This window comes from Pongo pygmaeus, chromosome 13, assembly GCF_028885625.2.
Source record: "Pongo pygmaeus isolate AG05252 chromosome 13, NHGRI_mPonPyg2-v2.0_pri, whole genome shotgun sequence".
Taxonomy (NCBI): domain Eukaryota; kingdom Metazoa; phylum Chordata; class Mammalia; order Primates; family Hominidae; genus Pongo; species Pongo pygmaeus.
This window is the reverse complement of record NC_072386.2, coordinates 54936259-54956460: the sequence shown is the minus strand read 5'-3', so window position 1 is coordinate 54956460 and position 20202 is coordinate 54936259. Positions and strand designations below refer to the sequence as shown.

The following is a 20202-nucleotide window of genomic DNA, read 5'->3' as shown; positions in this document are numbered from 1 at the left end:
AAACCTGCTATGACTTGAATGTGTGCCCTCTATAATTCAGTTGAGATGGTATTAAGAGGCGGGCCCTTTACAAGGTGATTAGGTCATGAGGACCTTTCCCTTGTGGATGGGATTAAGGCCTTTATAAAAGAGATTTCACGCAGTATTCAGCTCATTTGTCCTTCCACCTGCCTTCCACCATGTGAGGACACAGTGTTTCTCCCCTCGAGAAGAGGTAGCCTTCACCAGACAACTAAACATACTGGCACCTTTATCTTGGGCTTACCAGGCTCCAGGCCTGTGAGAAATAAATTTGTCCTTTATAAATTACCTAGTCTCCATATGTTGAGCAGAAAGTACCTCAGCAGCATAAAATGGACTAAGATGCAACCTAAGTGTTCATCAACAGATGCATGAATAGATAAAACGTGACATATACCTAAAATGGATTATTGTTTAGCCTTAAAAAGCAAGGAAATTCTGACACATGCTACAACATGGATGAACTTTGAGAACATTATTCTAAGTGAAATAAATTAATCACAAAAAGAAAAATACTGTATGATACCACATATATGAAGTACCTACAGTAGTCAAAATTATAGAGACAGTGGTTACTAGGGGCTGAGAGGAAGAGGAATAGTGACTTACTGTTTAATGGACAGAGAGGTTTCATTTTGTGAGATGAAAAATGTTCTGTGGATGGATGGTGGTGATGGCTGCATAACAACATGAATGTAGTAATTATCACTGAACTGTACACTTAAAAATGGTTAAGATGGTAAATTTTATGGTGTGTGTGTGCTTTATCACAACAAGAATGTTGAAAAAATGGCCTTTAAGAGATAGTAGACTGTTTATAGTACTTTGGAATAACGTGTAGATGTCCTTGAAAATCTTTTCAGGAATGGGCCTTTACTGGTTGTTTAATAGCAAAGTATTTAGGAGAGTTGCTCCACTTACAAATCAATCATGGAATTTTCTTGTTAAAGATAAGAGTTGAAAGTTTCTGTAATGACAAGTAGCTGTCAAAATTATCCCATCTAGGAAGTATTTTTGAAAAAATAAACTTATTTTGCCATTCTGAAATGATGATTTTTTTAGTAATGAATGAAGAGGAACTATTTTTCAAAAGAAACTCATGCTGTGGAAAGAACATTTTGAAAGTGGCTCACTGGAATATTTTACTGTTATATGGTTTTGTTGCTAAAAATGATATAAAAACCTTATATCTGCAAATTTTAAAAACTTGGCAATATAATTTTATAACTTAAAAACAATCTTCTAAAAGAATAAATAATTTTAAATCTATTTCTTAAAAATGTAAAAATGCCACACATCCTGATTCATTTGTAAGAGCTTCTGACTGACATCAGGGCAAACAGAAATGTATTAACTGAATTTCACATGCTTTGCATAATGGTGGATGTGTTGAAAAGTGAATATTATTATTTACTTAGCTCAAACTATTTTACTTTTCTTCCATTTGAATTTGTATATCTGATGTTTGGTTTTTAACAGCTGCAACAGCCCTTATAACCAAGTGTCAAAATAAACTTAACATGCAACCAGATCTTTAAATCATAATATCACCAAACAGTCGATCAATATGTTAAATTACATAACACTATAGGTTTTTGTGTGCCATTAGTGAAATCTACAGATGTTTAAAATATTGTTATTTTATTCCTATATTTTCTCCCTCTTTAAATCCTTTTTTTTTTTAATATATTATTGCACTAATACTGACACAGGCTACAACATGGATGACTAGAAGTACATGTTGACCAGAAGTTTACTTTTGTTTTTTCAAATCATGTTTATGAGGTATGATTTACATATAATGAAACACTAATTTTCAGTGTATAGTTCAATGTTTTAATAACTATATATATCCATGTATCCACCACCACAATCAAGATATAGAAAATACCTGTCCGCCTCAAACTTCCTACATGCCTCTTCACAGTTCATCCCACCCCCCTTTACCCATCCACCATCCCTCAGCCACCACTGATCTGCTTTCTGTCACTGTAGATTAGTTTTCCCTGTTTTAGAATTTAATGCAAATGATTCCCATACAATATATGCTTCTTTCGACTGGCATCATGTTTTTAAGATTCATCTATATTGTTATGTGCATAGATAGTTCACTTTTGTTGCTTAACAATATTCCATTGTTTAGATTCACCACAACTGGTTTATTCTTTCATTTGTTAATAGGCATTTGGGTTGTTTCCATGTTTTCAAGTACAAATCTTTGTGTGGACATAAATGTTCATTTCTCTTAGGGAAACACAAAGTAGAATTGCTGGGTCATAGGGGAGTGGATGTTTAATTTTGTGAGAAACTGCCCAGTTGTTTTTGAAAGTGTGTCATTTTCTATTTCTACCAGCAATATATGAGGCTTCCACTGGCCCCTCATCCTTGTCTACTTGCTTATTGTCATTATTTTAAATTTTAGCCATTCGTGGGTATACAGTGGCATCTCATCATTTTAACTTTGGAGAATGTTTCTAACATACATAAAGTGTGAATACGGTAATACACATATAGCTTCCAAAATAAATCACTATATATATATTGGCAGGATCACCCCAAATGTTCAGTGGTCATGATACACAACAAAACCCTTGGAGATATACACAGTAATGTCCAGGTCACTGCCTTAAGTGCCAGCTACCACAGTAGTTATGAATTTGTTTTTTCAGATACTACAGCATGAAGGTTTTAGAGTTTAAAATGTTATATTTTTAAGGAGTTTAGGGAGGAGAAAGAATGATTTTCTTGGTTTTACTTCTAACTTTGGTAGGTGCTAGCAGAGGCTGCCTGTCCACTGGGGTAGTGAGGAGACTATGCAGTGTGTTTTTGCTCCAGTGTTGCACCCTGTAGTGACAGCTTGGGTTTCACCTGTGATTGAAGTTCATTTGCACAGAGGGTGCCCCTGAAGACAAACACATTTCCCCTTCCAGCATTGCCCAGGAGGCAGCTGGGCCCCAGCAGTTTCTTGGGCACTTTACTTGCCATTCACACTAAAGTTTAGGGACACTCATCTGTCATTTGACGGCTTGTTGGCAGAAAAACAACAGTGCAAATACCAAGAAACCTCAGCAGTAAGTCAGATTCAAGCAGGTCAGACGCCCCGTAATATGCGCAGTGTGATAGTTTAATCAGAGAATCATGCGGTATTATTGCTTCTGCCTGAGAGGAGGACACTTTTTTCTTTTCAAGAAAGTGCTTTTCAGATAGCTATTAGGTTGTTGAATGAGGAACTGCACAAAAGAAATGCTGGCTCCTTGTGGTCTTTCAGATCATTAAAAAGTAACCCAGGTGGCAAAACCAGTTATCATTTTCTCAGCTGCAGTAGATAAAAGAGCAAGATTGGACACCAATCTGTGGCTACATGATGGCAAAACCATCAGCCCAGAGCAAAAGAGGGTTCATCAATTCCATGGAAAATATGGAGTCAACGTGATTACTTGGCATTGTGCAGGTTCCAACCTGTTGATTTGACTGATTTTGCTTTTCAGATGTTGATCTAGTCTTGAAAAGTCTCATACACCCAAACTCACTGATCCTGTTTTTCTCTCTCTTGCAGCACCTTGTACATATAGGATAAAATTCTTGAGGTACCCAGCTGGAAAAGGAAAAGTTGAGGGGATGTGAGACCAATTCCCTGCTAGGGTGAAAAGAGTTCCAAGACATTGTTAGCAATAATTAGTAATCAACCATCTGAATGCTTTTTAGTTTCATTATAATACAGGAATTATTAAGAAATAATTTTTAGGCAGATAGAAAGGGCAAAAGGAGTTCTTGTAAAGACTTTTTCCTTTAATAAAAGCAATCCCCAAACCGTTTATTTTCTAACAGAAAATGGCTTGAAGGACCAGGCTGGCAAGATTTGATATGCAAATCCTGGGCATTAGAAATGGTCCACCCAATATGGCGATTCCTGCCTTCTTCTTCTTGTCACCAGGTGTGCCAAGAGTCATGGCCACCTCCAAATAACACCATGTGTTCAGAACACCATGGCGACTCATATTTGCATATTAAAGGGGTAAGGTAGGAGGGCCAGGTTTTTCACAGGCTATATAAATGACACACCTCATCAAAACCAATCCCCGGGCCCTATGCAAACCAGACACCGACTCCTACAGCATCCCAATATAAGCAATCACTTTTCCACCGCATATGAGGTTTCTCTTTATTCAAGTCTCCCCTCTCTCTGTCTCTGTACAGGGGAGCTGTTTTCTTCTTCCTTCCTTCTTCTTGCCTAATAAACTCTCTGCTCCTTAAAACCACTCCATGTGTATCCGTGTTGTGTTGTTTTATCTAAATTGGCTTGAGACCAAGGACTCTAGTATTCCTCCAGTCATTGAAGCCATATCAATTATTTAGTGTACTTAAATTATAGTCCATCCCAACGTTCCTTCTTTTCTTGCCAAGAAAACATGTGGCCTAATTACAATCCCCCTAGAATGTGTGGCTGCTGCAGTAGAAAAATGCTTTAGATCAACAAGCATTTTCTCTAAACATGCTGCTTCTCTCCTCTAATGCCTAGAATGAAATGGGTCCTTAAATCGGGCCCCATGACAGCAATGCACAATAGTGGCTTCTAGGAGCAGATGGGTAAGGAGAGAGCTAAAAGAAGAAGGTAGGTGGCTAAGAGAAAGACTTTGGCTTAAGAAAAGTAGATTTCAGAAGCTACAGAGTGAGCTAAGGAAGTTGGTTGAATTGTGGTTTAAATACTGAAATGGCAGATACGTCAATGTTGGAAACAAGAACAACTTCCCATGGCAGAGGTGTCTTAGTCTGTGCTGCTTATACAAAATACCTGAAACTGAGTATAAAGAAACTTATTGATCCCAGTTCTGGAGTCTGGGGAGTCCAAGATCCAGGTGCTGCAGGTCTGGTGTCTGGTGAAGGCCCATTTTACAAAGATAGCTCTGTCTAGGTGTCCTCATATGGTGGAAGGGATGGAGAGGGGCAAAAGGGGATGAACAGTGTCCTCATGCATCAAAGAAATGAAAGGGCAAAAGGGAACACCCTAAACTAGTTATCCCCATCCCTTTTCTAGGGTACAAATACATTCATAAAGGCAGAACCCTCATGACTTAATCACTGCCTGAAAGGTCTTCCCCACCTATTAATACCATCACAATGGAGATTAAGTTTCAATAGTGAATATTGGGGGCACTGATACTATAGAAAAAGGAAAAGCAACTGTGGATTTGGACAAACCACTTAACTTCTCTAGGCTCCCTCTGTTAATTGAGGAAATTGGGTCTCAGCTTCTAAAGTTTTTCTTGATCTCCTTCTGCAAGCAAAAGTTAATCCAGAAGCCCAATAAGTAAAACAGATAGAAGGGGTGTTGTTCTCATGATAGAGGTTTTTGGGGAGGTAGGCTTGCTGTTGAAGTTCAAGCTCCCTTACCTCTCTAACTTAGTACCAGAAGGGACTTCTTGGTGCATCTTTCAATAGCACTGTGGTAAATCATTTTTAGGGGTTGTTTCTGTTTCAATGTTATATAATCCTAGTGGTTCTCAAAGTGTGATCCCAGAAGCATCATTATTAGACATGCAAATTTTCAAGTGACTCCCCATACTTAATGAGTCAGACACTCTAAGGATGGGCCCCAGCAATCTGTGTTTTAAAAGGCCCTCAGGGGATTCTAGTGCACCTCTTTGAGAGCCATTGTATTGCTCCCTGATGCTAAAGAGTTGTGTTCCTTCTGAACAGTTGCCAATACTGAGACCAACCAAAGAGAATTGAGTAGACTAGGGTGAGCAAGGGAAGAAGCAAGTGGAGAAAGAACTTAGGAACAACTGTGAATTTCTCCTGAGAATCAGATACCAGAAAGCTGCTCGAGACACTGCCCTGCCAAGTCTTTAGATCCTATGAGAAGAGTTGGGAAACAAGTACATCCTCAGCATCTGTAATGTCTGGGTTTTAAAAAGCAGTGACAAAGGACATTTCAACATGCAATTGAAACAACATGCTCTTGAAAAAATGTGTTCTGCCTGGCCCTGTCCTCCCCACTGTTGCCTAGTAATCCCCTTTCCATGATATTTGTTTCGTTAATTTATACAGAGATATGGACGAAATGAGGCCCCATAATAATGTCGATGATAACCGTGATGACAATAATAGCACTAGCTAGAGAATGGCAGGCACTGTGCTAATTTTATATGGGTTTTCTTATTCAATCCTTATAATATCTTTATGAGGGACTATTGCTATCTACAGTTTTATAGGTTAAAAAAACAAGGTCAGGAAAGGTCAAGTAACTTGTGTAGTAGGCAAAATAATGGCTTCCCAAAGATGTCCACATCCTGATTCCTGAAAACTGTGAATTGTTATATTACATATCAAAGGGACTTTGCAGATGTTATTAAAAATGGTGAAATGGGGAGATTATCTTAGATTATCTAGAAGGGTCCAAAAAAGTTATTAAAAATGGTGAAATGGGGAGATTATCTTAGATTATCTAGAAGGGTCCAAAACAGTCACAAGAGTCCTTATAAGAGGGAGGCAGGAGGGTCAGAATCAGATAAGGAGATATGATAATGGAAGCAAAAGTCAGAGTGATGTAGTCACGATCCAGGTAATGTGGGCAACCTCTAAAGGCTGGAAAAGGCAAGAAGCTGATTCTCCCCTACAGCGTCCAGAAAGAACAGATTTCTGCAACACCTTCATTTTAGCCCCATGAGACCCATTTCTGACTTCTGACCTCCAGAGTTGTAAGGTAATACAACTGTATTTTTTTAAGCTACTGTTTGCATTAATTTTTTACAGCAGAAATAGGAAATGTAATACATTTGTCAAGGTCACACAGCCATTAGGTCATAGGGGCAGGGATATAACCTCACACTGTCTGATTCCAGAACCCACCCTCAATTTGAATCCTTGTAAAGGTATTTAGGATCTACCCTACAGGGATGTGAATCTCAAATGAGATGAAGACACATGGATATTCTCTCCCAAGTTGTCTTCTCTCCTCATCAATCACCAATCTAGCTATAAGAAGGCTCTTTATTTCTTGGATGAGGCTTTGTGGCAAACAGGGGGATGTTCCACATGGATTACTTTAAACTCCTCCTCTAAATGTGTTACTAGCTGAATTTGCCAATGGAGCAGGGTTCCTCTTTGGGTGGTAGAACTATCTCCATGTTTAAGTGCTTCACAATAGGTTGCTTGGTAAGTGAAAGATGGTTTTTCTCTTGCTTCCTGAATGAACAATCTACAGGTGTAGGTGCTAGTCAAACACATTCACTTCTTCACTTTCAAGGGAAGCACCAGTTCCTGCTTACCTGAACATTCTAGAAGGAAGCAGCAAGGAATTGTTTTCACAAGTCATGTCCCACCTTCATGGCTACCTTCTCTGAGGTTCTTTCTTAACTGCAATGTGGGGATGGTATTGTTTGCTCTAAGCACCACACAGACTCTTCCTGAAGATCTATGAGTTTGTAGATGTGGAAATGCTTTCAAAACTCAAAAACTTCAGCTCTGCCAAATGCTTATTATTGTTTCCTTAACAGATTCCTTATTGCCACCTTTTAACTTCATTGTCAGTGCAAAAATAAAAAGTGTTGACAGGCTGGATGGAATCTTGTGACTCAGGCATTTGGTGTCTGTGGGAGAGTGAGGAGGAAGGAGAAGTTAGCAATTGGAGACACTTAAGAAATTGGAGAAAAACCCTAGCTCAAAGAGTTGAAATCAGGATAAATTCATACAGAAAAACTTCAAAGTATATGCTTTTTCTAGTGTTCAAGATTGAAAATGAGAAGTACCTTTCCAATAATTGGCCTTCAAAGCATTTATGAAGACATTATCAACACATTTAAGATGGGGAACCCCATGGGAACCTAAGAATTTTCAAAAATCTCATTGCTGGCAGTAAGACGTGAAAAATGAAAAGAGGAACATTTAATTTCTTCTCATCCTTCAGGATCCAACTGAAGTTACATATCTTTTCTGAAGGCTTCCCTAACCACCCCAGCTCATGGAAATGGTTCATTGTGTAGACATGCCATGTTTCATCTCTGCCATTCATGGGCACTTGGCATTCATTGTGTGTCAGGAATTTTATTGGTTTGAAAACCAACTGGATTTTAAGCTGTGTGCTCTATGTCCTCCCAGGGCTTAGAATAATACAGATTACATTGGATCAAGTGATATATTCAATTTCTAGAAAGCTTTTGCTTACAACTAAAGGACTCATACCCTATCGCCTTGTGGCTTTTCTTAAGCTTTTGGTATCATCCTGCTGGCTCCCTCATTCTAACTCTCTTCCTTTGATTTACTGTCATCTTTTCTTTATCCTCCATCAGCTTCCTGTTGGTAGCCCAAAGTCAGAATCCTGAATCTTGAAGCACATGCTGTGGCATACCAGACAAATCCTTGCTTCTGGACCAAGGCACCCATTTCCCCAACTGCTGGGAATATTGGCAGATGATGGCTCTCAAGTGAGTCATGTTCTAAGTGCTGCCCAGGAAAGCCACCTTACTCAAGGTCACACTTCTTCCTCAGTGTGTGTGCATTAAAAAAATGTGGAATATAAAGTCCCCCGCCTCAAGGTGGTTCAACTCTGAAGGGCCACCCCAGCTCAAGAACTCCCTGTGCGATTGGCTGAGTCCTTTAGTATGACTATATTGCAGCTTAACTCCCCACTCGGTCAATCTATCCTGCTTCCTTCACTTCCCCAGAAGTGAGGCTCCTGAGAGCTCTTCCCAATACACTTCCTGCTTACAAACCTCCACGTTGAGTCTGTTTCCTAGAGAAGCTGCTCTATGACAAATCTTACATATAAATGAGAGGACAAACAGTGTCCACAGCAAGGAGGATTGATGGAGGCCTGCCTCACCTAAAGTCAAGCCAGACCAATCTGGCCACAGCTACCAATTCCTCACAGTGAACACAGCCAACATCCTGGCCATCACATGCCAGAAAGGTGAAGTTTGGCTACTTCTGGTCTCCATCATTGCTGCCCAGTAGAACTTTCTGTGCCGATGGAAACGTATTCTACATCTTTCCTGTCCAATGCAATAACCAATAGCTACTTGTGGCTACTGAGCACTAGAAATGCTATGGTGACTAAGGAATTTAATTTTTTACTTTTATTTTTATTTTATTTTAGTCTCACTTTGTTGCCCAGACTGGAGGGCAGTGGTATGATCTCGGCTCACTGCAACCCCTACCTCCTGGGTTCAAGTGATTCTCATGCCTCAGTCTCCCGCGTAGCTGGGACTACAAGTGCTTGCCACCATACACGGCTATTTTTTTTTTTTTTGAGGTGGAGTCTCGCTCTGTGCCCAGGCTGGAGTACAGTGGCATGATCTCGGCTCACTGCAACCTCCACCTCCCTGATTCAAGCAATTCCCCTGCCTCAGCCTCCCAAGTAGCTGGGATTGCAGGCACATGCCACCACGTCCAGCTAATTTTTTGTATTTTTAGTACAGACAGGGTTTTACCATGTTGGCCAGATTGGTCTCGGCCTCCTGACCTCAGACAATCTGCCTGATTTTTTTGTATTTGTAGTAGAGACAAGGTTTTGCCATGTTAGCCAGGATGGTCTCAAATGCCTGACCTCAAGTGATCCACCCGCCTTAGCCTCCCAGAGTGCTGGGATTACAGGCGTGAGCCACTACACCCAGCTAGGAATTTAAATTTTATTGTTAATTAATTTATATTTAAATAGCCACATGTGTGTGGTGGCTACCATATTGCACAGAGCAGCTTAAGATGATGAGCTGCTTTACAAAGGGAATGTCACAACAGTTCCATTTCCATATGCCTTTGCTTCCACCACCCCATGATCTGGAAACACTTGGTCTGACCCTTAAAAATCATTCTAATGAGGCATATCTAGGAACTGTGTACTAGTGATGTCTAATTATAAAGTGGCCCAATAATGATTCTGAACATTGTTAAATCTGAGTGCCAGAGAACTTTGTTGTAAGTTTAAGTTGATTACAGCACAAAAATCTAGTAATAATCACTCACTTTAATTGTCTATTACCCTGGTGGCCCTTTAAGGAGTTTCTCATTTAGGTAGAGAGATGTAACATCTATCTGTGTATAAGTTTAAATTAAGGAATTCCCTTTTCTCGATTTTATACTTGTATAGATTTGATGAATGTTTACTTCTTTTCCATTTGGTCTCTATAATCTCGAGGAATTTGCTTTATGTTTTGTATATAAGAAAAGGAAAAAAGGAGCAAGAGATAGCTTCCAGCTTGAGGTGGGAAGGTTCACAGCTTGAAGACCCATGGGAGACCTTTAGTCCTGCCCTGTTCCCTAAACAGGAATGATATCTTATTACTGACCCAGAAATGTCACATGGGACCCACAGTGACAGCACGTAGCCACACCTTGCCAAGCTTGTGACCACTCCTGCAAAAACATGTACATGCATGCCGTACAGATAAGAAGTCGTTGGCATCAGCCTGCCTACCCAAGGACCAACCCTTACAAAATCAGGCTGTTCTACTAAGTGAAACTGAAATTGAATTCAATGCAATTTGAAAATATTCTATTTACTTAAAGCCTAGAAGGCTGGTGTGTGAAGAAGAATCCAGGGACAGGAGATGGTAGTTAAATTTGTACATTTTTCTTTCTTGTTGCAATTTTATCTTTTCCGAGAAATTTAATGAAGACTCCAGAGAAAAGAATTAAATGTCTGCTGGTTCAATTACCAAGTAATGAAAAGGTCGAAAGGAGCACCATGCACTGTGTGCTGAGCTGCTAGATCAGCCTATTCTTAGAGTAAAATTCTTTTCCGTGCTGTTCACAGTCGCATTTTGCCACCCACAAACTGTACAGATGAGTGTTGGTGTGAGAAGCAAAAACCACGAGCTGGTACAGATCATCCTCCACAAGGTGAAAGGGTCTTGGTCCCTGGGGAGCATCTCATGACACCCACGCAGGAGTGACGGGCAGAGTAGAGGCCATGGATCTCAGGAGGGACCAGTCTGTTGTTAAATCCACACTTTGAGAAGATTCTAATCATCCTTGGTGCCGAATACATTTTTAACCAGCCTGTTCTTAGGACCACATGCAGGGGAAGCCTCAGGAGCAAAACAGACTTGCGAGCAAGGATTTCAAGGGCTCCCAGCAGTCCCTGACAGCATCTGGAAAGCCAAACCTGTCCCCAACCTGCCCCAGTTGTACACAGAAAAGAAAGATTACTGTAACACACACATCCTCTACAGAAGCTAAAACCAAAGATAAACTATGATGCTTTGGAATTCATTAGAACTTTGGTTTTAATGTTTAAAAATCAAGGCTTCAGGAGACTGAGGCAGGAGAATCGCTTGAACCTGGGAGGCAGAGTTTGCAGTGAGCCGAGATCGCGCCACTGCACTCCAACCTGGGTGAAAGAGCAAGACTTCGTCCCCTAACTGCCCCTACCCAAAAAATCAAGCCTTCCTAGAAATACTACGTAAGGGAAGGGAAGAGGCAGTTAAGTATAGACTCCTTTCACCTCAGCACCATGGTGACAGTCTCCCTGCTCATGCTGGGACCACCCCAAACACCTTTTACCACCAAAACTGAAAGACTCAATGAGCAAGTCATCATATAGCTTCTTTTTCAGCTTTAAATAAAGTTCTCTTTTGGTTATATAAGAGAAAAGCCTCGTTTTTAGGAAATACACACTGAAATGCTTAATGATAAAGGGCTATGGCTATGATATATATAACTGACCGATAGAAAAAGTGTGTGTCTCTAGATCTCTGGACATATATGTATGTTTTCATATACATACATGTATATATGTTCATATACTTATGTGTGTTCATATACATACATGTGTGCTCATGTGTTCATATACATGTGTGTATTTTTCATATATACATTCATGTTCATATAAATGTGTGTATATGTTCATAAACGTGTGTGATCATATACATATGTGTATACATATTAATATTAATGTATGTTTGCATGTGGTGGGAAGACTAGAGCAAATGATAAAGCAAACAGGGTGAAATGTAAACAATAGGTGAATCTAGGGAAAGGGAATTTGAGTAGTCTTTGAGCTATTTTTATTTGTTTATTTGTTTATTAGAGATAGGGATTTGCTATGTTGCTGAGGCTGGAGTACAGTGGCTATTCACAGGCACAATCACAGTGTACTTGCACCTCCTATGGCTGGAGACAGGATTATGGCTCAGAAAGGTGAGAATATCTCTAGCTAATTTCTTCCTCTTTTTCCTTAAAGTACTATATCCAAGGATATTAGATGTTTAAGGTTTTAAATGTAACTAAAGTATCTCAAACCACTTTAAAATATATGAAAAGCAAACTATATGAAGGAAAGAAAACTCCCAAATTATTTATGCCACTCTTTTATTTTATTTTTTGGTCTCTTGTATAAGATACAACAGGATCAATACCTTATTAAAAATCAAATCTCTTTGAATATAGGAAGAGACCTTGATTATTACTGTTTCTCCTGTATTGCCCAATAAAAGAAATGTAGAGTGCAATTGAGTAAAGATGAATAAATGAATAAGCAGCACCTAAAACAAAGTTCTAAACAACCCCTCACCTTAAAAATTCATTTTAAAACCTACTAATATCTAAGCAGAGGCATTGTTATCTATGAAGTTCTCTCTACATATTTTTATCCTCCTCTTCTCTATTCTTTTTTAGACCTCTCTATCTAAAGCTTACTAGGGCCAGTAGGAAAGTGAAAATGTAAGGCACAAACTGGGAGAATATATTTGCTACATATATAACTGACATAGGATTAATATCTAGAAAATAGAATTCATTCCTACAAATAAATTAGAATTAGACAAAAAATTCAAAAGAAAAATTGTCAAAAACCTGAATAGGCATTTTACTGAAGAGAAAGCACAAATGGCCAAAATACTTGCAAATATGTTCAAAGTCATAAGCAAGTGGAAAAAACAAAACCACAAAGATCCTGTCATAACCACTAGATTGGCAAAAATTTCAAAGTCTGACAATATCAAAGTGCTAACAAAGTCATAGAACAATGGCACCCATATACTGCTGGAGGGAATAAAAATTGGCACAGCCACTTTGGAAAACAATTTGGCATTATATAGCAAAGTCAAAGATATGCACACCCTATGACCCAACAATTCCACTCCTGTGTATGCCTGAGAAACTTCAGCAAAGACGCAGTGGAGACTGTGTGCAAAAGTATTCATAATAATACTTTTATAATGGAAGCCATCCAAAGTCTGCCAACAGGACTAACAACTTGAGGCATATCATATCACGAGACACTCTACAGCATTGAAAATGTATAAACAACAGCTGTATGCATCAACAAAGATGCCCCTCAGGAACACGATGTTGGGTGAAAAAAAAGCAAATTGCAGGAGAATGCATACATTATGAGCCCATTCATGGAAAGTTCATAAGTGATATGTTTTTAGGAATAGAAATATATGTGGTAAAAGTATAAAGAATAAGAGAACGATAAACAAAAATTCACAGTAGTGACTACCTCTGTTCAGGGCAAAAAAGTAATGCAATCAGGACAAGGTACAGGGGCCTTTAAAGAAAATGCTAATGGTCTATTTCTTAAAAGGGGAAGTAGGCACAGATTCATTGTATTGTTATTCTTTACACTATATATATTTACAAATATTATTTGGAGTGTAGTCAATATTTAATAAAAATGACATTTAAGAATTGGTAAAGAAACAAATGGCTGAAAATATTTTCTTCAGGACTTGCTGGAAGCAGGAAAGAGAATACAACAACCTACCTGTCCATTAGGCTCTGACAATCTTTCCCTCCAAACATGCCAGAGTTGTCTACTTGTCTCTTGGTTCCTCTTTGCTCACTTACGTCAAAACCAACTATCACTCAGAGGTACCAGTTGTCCGGGCCTGGAGAAGGGTTTCATGATGCTCATCTGAAGCAGCAGCCAAGCTTTTCTCTCTATCTGTCATCCTATGCCTCATTAAAATTCAGGCCTCCTCCAGGTATGAATGACAAGTGCATTACCCTGTTCACACGGGTGCACCCATATCCAATTTCTGCAGTTTGATTGGGTTATTATTACATCCAAATATTACTGAAAGCCATTATTACCTGACTCTTGACTTTGACTTATTTTATAATATTTGTACACATTTCATAATGATAATAGAGCACTACATTCCTCCAATCAGAACCTGAAATCTTAAAAAGCTCCTCGAAACACAGACACCTGTCTCTTCCCCTTACTACAACCATGTAGCAATAGCCCCTTAAACCAAAAGTAAAATTTAAAGTGAATGGTGCAGCTATTGTCATTACAGCACTTAAAAGAAAAAAATAAATCTAGCTGCAGTGAAACATTACTCCTTACCTGGATAATTAAAGAAAACATTCATGTCTCCCTTCCTCTGCCCCAGCACCATCTGCCACCCGGTGGATGGGAAGGGAAAAGGTTTTGCTACAATTTCAGTATCATGACAATTAAAAAAATTAATTTTTTCATATCAATCACTACAGGGAAATTAGGCTTGACTGGCAGTAACATTACAATACAGCAAAAATTAGAAACTAGTTTTATTAGTCCATTTTCACACTGCTGATAAAGACATACCTAAGACTGCATAATTTATAAAGAAAAAGAGGTTTAATGGACTCACAGTTCCATGTAGCTGGGGAGGCCTCACAATCACGGTGGAAGGTGAAAGGCATGTCTTACATGGTGGCAGACAAGACAGAATGAGAGCCAAGCAAAAGGGGTTTCCCCTTATAAAATCATCAGCTCTTGTGAGACTTATTCACTACCATGAAACAGTATGGAGAAAACTGCTCCCATGATTCAGTTATCTCCCACTGGGTCCCTCCTACAACACACAGCAATAAAGGGAACTACAATTCAAGATGAGATTGGGGTGGAGACATAGCCAAACCATATCACTGGTTAAAAAAATAAATTATTCTAAATGACCTACCTGGTAGACTCCATCATTGGGTAACCTGAGGTATACTAAAGACCCACTTAGTAACTGCCTTAAAAATACAACCACTGGCTGGGCACCGTGGCTCATGCCTGTAATCCCAGCACTCTGGGAGGCCGAGGCGGATGGATCACGAGGTCAGGAGATCGCGACCATCCTGGCTAACACAGTGAAACCCCGTCTCTACTGAAAAAAATAAAAAATACAAAAAATTAGCTAGGCGTAGTCGTGGGCCCCTGTAGTCCCAGCTACTCGGGAGGCTGAGGCAGGAGAATGGCGTGAACCCAGGAGGCGGAACTTGCAGGGAGCCTAGATCGCGCCACTGCACTCCAGCCTGGGTGACAGAGCCAGACTCCGTCTCAAAAAAAAAAAAAAAAAAAATACAACCACTTACCTCAGCATACCGTGCTACTGAACTGGCTTCAACTGCATAAACTCTCCTAGCTCCAGCCTGTACAGCAAAAAATGACAGGATTCCTGATCCACAACCAACATCTAGAACCACCTAAAAGGAAATAAGACACACACACACACAAAAAGTGTAAAAACACAAATAAGGGCTTGGCTACTGGCACAAAGCCTGCTTTGGGTGTTGAGGTCAGACTTATTATGATAACACTAGCTTTGATGTTTCTAGTGGCCTTACCTTGGCAAGGTTATGAATCTTTGTGAGACTTGTTTTTCTCACATGTTAAATGGGGTTAATAACAAACACTCTTAGAATTGGATACAGAGATTAAATAATATGAAAGTATGCAAAGCACTTGGCACATAATTGGTGTTTCACAAATTATTGCTATTATTATAGTTTCTTTGTAACATGGATTGCTTTGAGGATGCTTAGGGCCAAGAGAAGTAGTGTCACAAATGGGCTTGCTCCACCAATCTATCAGCATAAACAAACGAAAACTGTGGCCAATAACTTTTGGAATGATATACCTAGGTTTAGAAATCACTGAAGATAGTCTTGAAAAATTCAAAAGTGAAGGCTGTGCTTTTATACCAGGCCCCCTCCATAAAGTTGGGGAGGTTTCTATGGAGGGTAGGAGCAGATGAAGGTAGTGAAGTGACGCAATTTGTCTTCCACTCTCTGTGTTCAGACTGGGATCTTAGATCAAGAAAACCACCATTTACTGGCATAAAAAGGCCAACACTTAACCCTGCATGCAAGGGGTGGATGGTATGTGGTCAACCCCCCTCCGCAAGCAGTGCTGGAGCTAAGGCCTGAATCTCAGCCTGATCATTGAAATTTCAAGTTACTGTATTTCTGTCTCATTGATGCCTTTTAGTCTCAGCATCTTTTGGCTCTAGCTTTGAACAAGACATTTTCCTTGGCTTTACCTCCTCACAATAACAATATGAATAGACAACATTATTATGCCGATGTAATAGGAAAGAAAAGAAACCCTGAAAATTGGAGACATCGAACAATCACCTCAAGTTCAGCTGGCAATAAATAGGGAGGCTAAGAGTTGACTCTGAACATGTCTGTCTTCATGTTCATGTTTTGTATCATCATACATTGCTTGCTGGCATTCATCTTCTATAAAACTGACATTTCAACACAGCAATACCAATAGGCAACGGTTGACAAGGAAACAAAGTAATATGTTTTGTTGGAAAATTTAGAAAAGTTAAAAAAATTATAGCAGGAAAAATTTGCCAAAAAACAAGAAATATTAAGGGGTGTGTGTGTGTGCATTTTAACTGCAATATCACACTGTGATGACACAGATACTGTGCCATTATTCTAAGAGAACATGCTGTTAGTAATGGGTTCACAGTGCTCACTTACATTAATCTAGAGCTGTGGCTGTATTCCATACGGTTTCCTAGGGTTTGGGTAATTAGGAGCATTACCAATTTAAAATGTCACCCAGACTCCAAAATTGCCTATCAGGCTGTCTATACTTTTAGAAATTTTAGTATTCTCTTTTTCTCATCCTCCCCAGGAAATACATCATCTTCATGTGGCCATGGTCTGTTACAAGAACACTCACAACTGCCATTTAAGAAATGGAGGCTGTTAAGTTGGAGAATGCAATCCATGGTCCCAAAGAAAAATGTACTACATTCAGAAGAACCTTTCTAGAACTTTCTTCAATTAAAAGCACAACACCCTAGATTTCAAGTTCAGCCCAAGGCATGGATGCAAAGTTAAGAGACAATGGAAATTGCCCCTGGATGCTCTGGGAACAGGTGCCCTGGAAATGTGTAAATGAAGTTCTTTATCTAATTTATTAAGATGGCACGAAGCACATCTTAGAGCAGTGTTTTCCAGTTCTTGTGATGCTGCAGACTAAAAACTAAAGGAACATCTTACCATTAGCAGAGAGATGGGGGAAAGGAAATAGGGAGAAGGAAAAAGAGACAGAGATAGGAGGGAGCCTTATGTGGTTAGGCTTTTGGAAAATTGGTCCATTTGGTAAAAAGATACTTTAACAGACCCACACCATATCTAGAGAAGTACTGACAAATTATAAGCTAAGAAAATTTTCTAAAAATGCAAGCCAAAGTAACTTTAATCATTTGGCTATTTCAAAACAGAGTTAGGCCTTGAAAAAGAATCCAATCCTTTGCTAGCACTGTCCAGATAAGTCCATCTGCTGCCCACTTATGTGGATATTAAAAAATCTTGACAAGCAAATTTTCAGTCATGCAATGGGAAGAGACAGTGAGGAGGTAGAGGGACATTTCCCCTTCTCTACATAAGCCATGCAACTTTGGAAAACAAAGCCTTGGAGGACCAAGGAAAAATTCTGTGGGAAAAAAAAAACTAATAGTCAAAGCAAATATTTAGGCTCTAATGGAAATACACTACCTCAGCCCTTTCCACCTGCAGTTTCCAAGACTGTGGAAGAAGAAAAGTCATTAACATGGGTAATTCCATTATGCTTTCTTACATAGCACCTTAGGAAGCATTGGAGCCGCATCTAATTGTATTTATTTGTTCTTATAGAGATAATACTGAGCTTATTTCTTATTCTAGCATTGGTAGATCATCACAGAAGTGGATATATTTCAGGAACTTGGCAGACATTAATTTATACTTTCATGCTCTGGGAAACAATATCTCCCCTCAGGCAGAGGCAAAATAGAGTAACTAAATATCCTTGTATATGTAGAGCAGTTTACAATTTCCAAAGGATGTTTGCCTGACATTATCTATTAGATCCTCATGCCTCTCGGGAATACAGAGTACATATAGTTTTGTGCCCATTTTATTGATAAGCTGAGGCTCAGAGATACTAAGTAGCCAGCCCAAGTAGGTAGCATTGGCAGAGTTGGGATGAAAATCTAGCGTTTAGCTCTTTGCACCACTCTTGCTCTCTTTTTGTGCAGAAAAAAAAAAAAGAAATGAATGGACTGTGAAGAGATGCATATCTGGCCACGTCACACTTCTAATAGTTCCACACATCTGGAGGAGAAGGAGAAAGAGAAGGTATCTCTGGTATGTTGTCCTTAGTCCTGAGCCATCCAGTAATGACTGACCTTTCTGGCCTCTTCTTTTGTACTTCTCTCCCTTCTTCCACACACACCCTGGGCTAGGAATCATGTCCCTTTACTTCATTCTGTGCTCCCTCATGTGCAATTCTCTGTGGCAGTGGGAGCCATCACCCCATACCAAATGCTCACGCTCTCTCAGACTGCAGCTGCCAGGAAGCAGCTGCCTACCCAAGACTACAGCTCTCCACCCCTTTGCATCTACATGCCTGGCCAGTGGAATGTGAGGCAAAGTGATGAGTGTCACTTCTGGGCCAAGGTGGTTAAAGGTCCAGCATACCTTCCTTGCACTGAAGATGAAAACAGCCTGAATCTCTGGATCACCACTTTGGGAAGAGCCACTCAGAACACACTGGACATGTCATGAGCAAGAAATAAATTTTATTATGATAAACAGCTGAGATTTGGGGATCATTTTAGTAGTAGTTGGCATCCACTGATCAATACATTTCCCTTCGATAACATTCCCTCCTCTCATCTTTCTACCTGGGAAACATCCTTCAAGACCTAGCTCAAATCTCATATCTCAGGGATGCATTCCCTGTTTCCCCAGTTAGCGTAGGCTGGGCTCTCTGGCACCTTTGCATGTCACTCTCTAACAGCACTTATCACAGGATATGACAAGCAGTTCTTTACATGGTTGTCTTTCCTGCTTAGCCTGTGAGCTTACCAAAGACAGGAATCACATCACCTCTCAGAACCTAGTGAACACAGTAGGAAATATAAAAACCATTAATAAATACTTGTTGCCTAAATGGCTGAATGGGATGGCTCAAGATAGCAGTCTTTTAATTCCAACATCACTTTGAAATATCTCTGGAAAAGGCCTATGACTTTTGTCTAACATTTGGACTCCGGGAATGCTCTTGCATCACAAGGCAGCACCCAGAGAGGATGAGCTCAGGATGCCCTTGCCTTATTCAAGATTCATAGCCTGTAATGTTTCACTCAACCTTCCTTGTCTTCTGCATTCGGGCCTCTTTCTTATTTCTTGGCCTCCAAGTCACCCCATGCATCTGACACTTTTCACTCTTGATCTTCATGATATCTACTCTTCTTCCTTGACTGATTGGAACACGATCACCCTTCTGACTCGCTGAGGTAGCCTTCCGCTAGGTCTTTCTGCCTGAACACAGGCCTTCTTAGAAGACTTTAGGCTTATTCCTGCCACAGGCCTTAGCACATACTGTTCCTTTTGCTTGCTATGCTCTCCATTACACACAATCTGCTTTCAGTCTGCGGTCATTTTCTTTCACCTACTCAGTGACTATTGTGCTGGATATTTTCTCTTTACTTCTCCAGATCTATCCTCCACTCTTCTCATCCTGGTCTTTGGCAGGAGCCTGATCTATATAGACTGTAACAATGGGCTTCCTTGCCACTGGATTCTGGTTGGGATAAGTCAAGGGAAATGACAATAGGAGATCAGAGGGGGTGAGGACAGTGAGGTCAGATTATTTATTCTTTTGGCTTCCTTTTTTCTGTGTCTCCGTGGATTGTGACTTTACTGAAGTCACAGTTCTTGCTGGACTCCCATGTCTTACAGCTCTGATATTATATCACATTTCCAGTAACTACTTTTAGGTCCAGATAGAATAACAGGTCCACATTCTTGCTGGTAACAGAGTGCTTCACTATCCCTTCTTTGTTCTCCTAACTCTGCCTACATCTTTGTAAATAGTCATGTTATTTTTAATTCTCATGAAACACCCTGTGTGATGGTTAATACTGAATGTGAACTTGATTGAAGAATACAAAGTATTCATCCTGGGTGTGTCTG

At 39.8% G+C, this 20202-nt stretch overlaps 1 protein-coding gene across 1 annotated transcript in view; it reads right to left on the bottom strand.

Moving 5' to 3' along the window:
- The window catches only part of LOC129043472 (histone-arginine methyltransferase CARM1-like), a 322921-nt gene that overhangs the window by 133536 nt on the left and 169183 nt on the right, over positions 1–20202 (bottom strand). Inside the window, 1 exon segment of the mRNA XM_063650130.1 lies at positions 15313–15423. Coding sequence (XP_063506200.1) covers positions 15313–15423 — 111 coding nt within the window.